Source organism: Chiloscyllium plagiosum, chromosome 13 (assembly GCF_004010195.1).
Source record: "Chiloscyllium plagiosum isolate BGI_BamShark_2017 chromosome 13, ASM401019v2, whole genome shotgun sequence".
NCBI lineage: Eukaryota > Metazoa > Chordata > Chondrichthyes > Orectolobiformes > Hemiscylliidae > Chiloscyllium > Chiloscyllium plagiosum.
This window is the reverse complement of record NC_057722.1, coordinates 62,327,889-62,334,050: the sequence shown is the minus strand read 5'-3', so window position 1 is coordinate 62,334,050 and position 6,162 is coordinate 62,327,889. Positions and strand designations below refer to the sequence as shown.

At 42.5% G+C, this 6,162-nt stretch overlaps 1 protein-coding gene across 4 annotated transcripts in view; it reads right to left on the bottom strand.

Moving 5' to 3' along the window:
- Window positions 1–4,822, bottom strand: part of LOC122556131 (protein MB21D2-like) — a 73,111-nt gene extending 68,289 nt beyond the window's left edge. Inside the window, exons 1-2 of one of the 4 annotated variants that reach the window (XM_043702606.1) lie at window positions 4,617–4,822; window positions 3,202–3,400 (exon numbers count right to left, since the gene is read on the bottom strand). In XM_043702606.1, coding sequence (XP_043558541.1) covers window positions 3,202–3,400; window positions 4,617–4,643 — 226 coding nt within the window. In that variant the 5' untranslated portion in view covers window positions 4,644–4,822. Of the gene's footprint in view, window positions 1–3,201; window positions 3,869–4,134 lie in introns of those variants that run through there. The other 3 variants (XM_043702608.1, XM_043702605.1, XM_043702607.1) reach the window with 3 other exon arrangements.
- Window positions 4,823–6,162: the final 1,340 nt, after the last annotated feature.

Here is a 6,162-nt window from a genome sequence, read left to right as displayed (position 1 = left end):
CAATAACACAATCCCAATAAGGTGATCATCCCTTTCTTATTTCTCAGTTCCACCCAAATAACCTCCCTGGATATATTTCTGGGAATATCTCCTCAATATACCTGTGATGCCATCCGTTATCAAAAACGCCACTCTGCCTCCTCTCTTGCCTCCCTTTCTATCCTTCCTCTAGCATTTGTATCGTGGAACATTAAACTGCCAGTCCTGTCCATCCCGGAGCCATGTTTCTGTAATTGCTATGATATCCCAGTCCCATGTTCCTAACCATGCCCCGAGTTCATCTGCCTTCCCTGTTAGGCCTGTTGCATTGAAATAAATGCAGTTTAATTTATCAGTCCTACCTTGTTCTCTATTCTGTCCCTACCTGCCCTGAGTGTTTGACTCGCTTCTGTTGTCAACTGTACCAATCTCAGATTGATTTCTTTCCTCATTATCTCTCTGGGTCCCATCCCCCCCCTTACTAATTTAAAATTCTCCTAAACAGCTCTCGCAAATCTCTCTGCCAGTGTATTAGTCCCTTTCCAACTCAGGTGCAATCCATCCTTCTTGTACAGGTCACTTCTACCCCAAAAGAGATTCCAATGATCCAAAAAAGTGCGAATCCTTCTCCCATACACCAGCTCCTCAGCCATGTATTCATCTGCTCTATCCTTCTATTCCTACCCTCACTAGCTCGTAGCACCGGGATTAGTCCAGATATTACTACTCTCAAGGACCTTCTTTTTATTCTCCTGCCTAACTCTGTATTCTCCCTTCAGAATCTCAACCTTTTCCCTTCCTATGTCGTTGGTTCCAATGTGGACAATGATCTCTTGCTGGCTCCTCTCCCTCGTGAGAACATTCTGCACCCTCTCCGAGACATCCTTGATCCTGTTTGTAGAGTTTAAGCCTGGTGTTCTGAACTAGAAGTTTCTCAGGGGACTTAACGGGTTTAGATACAGAAAGGTTGTTACCCCTTGCTAACCCGTCTCAGTCGGGGAGATGTAATTTCAAACTAAGAGGTCACCCATCTAAGACAGAGAGGAGGAGAAATTTCTTCTCTCAGAGGGGAGCGAATCTGTGGAATTCTTTAGGGCTGAACCTGGATTGGTAAGTATATTTAAGGCTGAGATAGACACGTTTTTAATCAAAAAAAGGGATCAAGGTTTATGGGTTAAGGCAGGAAAGTGAAGCTGCAGATTATCAGATCACACAAGTTCTTGTTGAGTGGCAGGGCAGACTTAGTGGGTTCATAGAGATGTACAGAATGGAAACAGACCCTTCGGTCTAATCTGTCCATGTTGACCAGATATCCCAACCCAATCTAGTTCCACCTGCCAGCACCCAGCCCATATCCCTTCAAACCCTTCCTATTCATATGTGCCATTTAAATGTTGCAATTGTACCAGCCTCCACCACTTCCTCTGGCAGCTCATTCCATACACGTACCATCCTCTGTGTGAAAAGGTTGCCCCTCAGGTCTCTTTTATATCTTTCCCCTCTCACCCTAAACCTAGGCCCTCTAGTTCTGGACACCCCCACCCCAGGGAAAAGACTTTGCCTATTTACCCTATCCATGCCCCTCATAATTTTGTCAACCTCTATAAGGTCACCCCTCAGCCTCCGACACTCCAGGGAAAACAGCCCCAGCCTGTTCAGCCTCTCCCTATAGCTCAAATCCTCCAACCCTGGCAACATCCTTGTAAATATTTTCTGAACCCTTTCAAGTTTCACAGCATCTTTCCGATAGGAAGGAGACCAGAATTGCACGCAATATTCCAACAGTGTCCTAACTAATGTCCTGCACAGCTGCAACATGACCTCCCAACTCCTGTACTCAATACTCTGAGCGATAAAAGAAAGCATACCAAACACCTTCTTCACTATCCTATCTACCTGCGACTCCACTTTCAAGCTCTAGAACCTGACCATTAAGTGTACAAGTCCTGTGAAGATTTGCTTTCCCAAAATGGGTTAAATGCTCTTTCTGCTACTATGTCTTATAGTTGTCCAGTGGCATTACCACTCACCACCACCACTCCAAACCATGTTGTTACCATGGCTTTTTCATCAGTGGCATTAAAACCGTAGCAAGTCTGATTTTTCACAGTGCTTTCAGTACAGAAAAAGAATGGTTGTATTGAGACCTTTAAATGAATGGATTCAATTCAATTCAATTGATACCTGGCCAAAAGGTAAGGAACTATTATACTGACAGCCTTGCCAACAACTTTACAATCTCTGCCTGAACAAACTACAGCCAGCAGATTGCCTGCTTTCCCCAAATGCTTGTCTAATTTTATATTGATGGAGTATCTACTGGTGTGAAGAGAACAGCTCAAATTCTGAGTACATTCATCTTAATCGACATCGGCTTGCTTCACAGCTCAAGGCGGTGCCGGGAGCAGATACAATAGGAGTGTCGACAACCACTTGTCATTCCCAAAACGCATTCCGTATCGGAATCTGATAACATCCCGGAGGCAGTTCACAGAGGCTAAGTCAGGAAGTTACAATTAGCTGACAGAAAGTTGCCTCTCTCCCATAACCCAGGAGCATTGGGAATTGCAGGATTCCACGTTTTGGAAGCCAGGGAGCTAGCGAGTCAAGAGTTTGGGAGATGAAGGATTGGTTCTGTGGACAATGTCATTAGGAGGGGGAAAAAAAAATCTATGAACAGTGTAATTGGATCTTGAGCCGGATAAAAGATCGTTATCAGGCAGGGCAGAAAAGGCAATTGTTTTACAGGGAGTGAATTTCTGACTAGATCACTGATCCAGATTTGCTTCTATCCAGTCAATTCCATCCAGTTCAGATCCGAATTTAAAAATAATTCCAGACGGATGCAAACAGGACCCACTTGTAGCACAGCACTAAGCTATTGTTTGGCCAGGGGGAATTAAACAATTAATTTAAATTATTTTCCAACACCCTGGCCACTGGAACTGAACTGAAGGAAAATAATCTCAGTATTGCCCTTTTAAATTAAAATCATCTCCGTTTTCAATCCTAACTGAGACAGGTACTTGAAGGCTCAAAGAAAGAGATAGTAATTATCTGCACGCACCTACACTGCCCCCCCCCCCAAAAAAAAGATTGCAAATTGGAAGGAAAAAAGATGATTTTGTTTTCAAATGTTTAAAGTAGGAGCTCTCCCTCGCTCTGGACAATCACGGTCACAGGCTGACACGCGTTTTAAAAAAAAGCTCTGCTTGAACATACCCAGCATGGAGAAGATGAAATCCTTGGCGGTGTGGATTTCCAGGGCTCGGTGATCGTCATACTCCCGCTGATCCTGCCTGCTGAACTCCCGGATCAGCCGGTTCAAGTCTTCGATCCTAGCCCCGGACCTGAAGTCCAGTTCCACCGATGTTTTAGCCACACCAGAGCAGGGCTTGGTGCCTGATCCGTTCGCCGCCATCTTCCAGCGATTTTAATGGAGAGGGGAGGAGATGGTGTGGGAAAGGGGGGAGAGAGAGAGAGAGAGAGAGAGAATATAAAAGAGCCCGGGGTGATTTCACATTCTCTCTCTCCTTCCTTTCTTCTCTCTCTTTCCTTTATCTTCCACCCCCCTTGTCCTGTTTTCAGGAAGCGCCGTACGAACCGTCCTATGTGAGCAGCATCCAGTCCACAGGCATGGCCTCTCTGATGAATGAAACCCACATGGGAATTGGCAATTGAAACTGACCTCGAATCAACAAGCGTGTTACAATGTTGCATCCGCTACTCTTAAAGCGACCGCTACCCCCTTCGCCGACCATGTCCATTCAATCTCACACCCTGCTATTCCCTTTCCGTTTTAAAATTGATTTAAAAAAACGAGAAGTCCGCACCCCCCCCAAAACAAACCATCGATTTGGAGATTTGTGTCTTTTTAATTATTAAATTGCAACAAGTTGTTTTTAAATTGCAACCCGTCAGTAATTCCCCGACTGGCAACATTGCATTTTCTTTTCTCTTTAATTGAAAAGGCTTGTGAAGTGGGGTTAGAGGTGTGAGATTTGGGATACAAGTTTTGGTTCAAATACTCTGGAAAAGAAACCAGAAAGGGTTGCAGACAAACAGCAAGTCTGGCAGCACATGGTTCCGAGGAAAAGTCATATTAGACTGGAAATGTTAACCCTATTTCTACTACACGGTTGCTATCAGACCTACCGAGTTGCTCCAGCACTTTCTGTTTTTTATAGTTATTTGATGGTATAGCAGTTGAGTATTCCCGAAAAAAAGGCGCATTTTGTTAAAAATGTTCATCTTGCGCCCATCAGGACAATTCACAAGAAATATCAAGGCCTTAAGAGAACAGGGATGGAAAAAAAGGTTTTCCCTTTACATTGGTACACTGACAAAATCAGAGTATACTTTAAGAGTATTCAGCCCCCATTTTTATCCGTCTACCCATAGCACCGTTGCAAATTCAAATTTCCACTTTCAAAAAGTCACTCTCAGAAGGTGGGTCTCACGGACAACACCAGCAGTTATTGCCCAACCCGTTACTGTAAATTGAATTGGCTGCTATTTTACAGAGTGGCACCTGTTACAACTCTGCTCGAACACATCAGCCTTTCTACCACTGTATTTGCATCACATAAAACTAAAATGTCAACGGCCCTCCAATAGCCACTCCAGTAGTTCCTCACCAGACTTTGCAAATCATTAGTTTCCATCTTAAACAAAGGATCAGACTAACAAGGCAGTTCTGGTTCTACAAGGCTGTTAGTCTGATTGTCTTTTTGTGTGGCCTTAATTATCACTTAACAACTGGCATTTGTAAATGAATTCATGTAAAACTCTGTTATCTCACTTTTCAGATTAGAAACAATCTAAATATCATGGCATAGACAGAGAACACAGGGGGCGAACACCTTTAACATATTGTCCAGCTAACATTCATTGTTACAGTTAACCTCAGAATGCAACTTTTTTAAAAAAGGTTTGTGATTTACACATGAAAGAAGTGAAACTATCATGGTATTCGAACAGATGAAAGACTCAACAGACAATCAAGGTATTTTTCAATGTATAATTTCAGTTACATCACACTGTAAAATTTTGCTCTAAATTCTGTGCCTTAGAATTGTGTCCTCCACTATCACCTGATGAAGGAGCGGTGCTCCGAAAGCTAGTGTGCTTCTGATTAAACCTGTTGGACTATAACCTGGTATTGTGTGATTTTTAACTTTTGCAGGGAGATAATTAAACAACACAGTAAACTAATTAATGTCTGTGCTTTCAACCTGAAAAGTTTGTTTTCCCTCCCCATTCACACAAAAGACAGACAGACAAATGAATGAGATAAATGAAAGAAAATAAATCTGGCTAAGTATTAAGTGGCTTTAATGATGTTCCATAAGAATAGATGCATACTCTGTAGATGCTTTTCTGGAACTGATAATCTCTTCAATTCACCCAGCAATGCTTCTAACTTAGCTTTCTACTTTTTGGGCTTCGAAAAGCTGGTGCAGCAGATTAGACAGGGAACTTTCAAATTTTTCTGCAGATAAGCTCATCTCCTACAAAAATGCAATTCTGAAAAACAAACATCTTCTGTTCTTGTTCTGCCTGTTAGGCTGATTGTCTTTTCATGAGGCCTTAATTATCATTCAACAACTGGCATTTTCTTCAACAGAGGGTCTCTTCCAGACTTGCCAGAACTAACTCCCAGCTACTGGCCTAATTAATAGCCAATTTCTGCTAACTGTTTAAACAGAATGCTTTTCCCGGGATTGCTGTGTCCATAGGAACCATTTTAATCAAATTGCGATTCGCCTCCTCATCTGGCTTCACAGACAGACAAAGCTTCTTTGGGCTGTTCTTTTCATTTTTCCACAAGCTGTTTCAAAGTCCACAAGTCAGTCTCAAGTAACAACTCCCAGTTCACAGCTCCATGCCATAATTGAGAAAAAAAAAATCAAAAGTAACAAAAATCAGTGAGGGTTCGAACACACCCCATATTGTTGATGGACTGGAGTCACATATCAGACCCAGACCAGTCAAGGGCAGCATGTTTCCTTTCTTAAAGGACAGCAGATTTCTAACAGACCATTCATTTCATAAAACAAATGAAATAAGAAGGCTTGCTTTTCAATAGAATCTTTCACAACTTCCGAGTAAATAAGTTCCATCCTGATGAGCAGGAAGTCCCAGCACCATCTTCTCATGTCAACTAGGAAAAGCAATAAATTT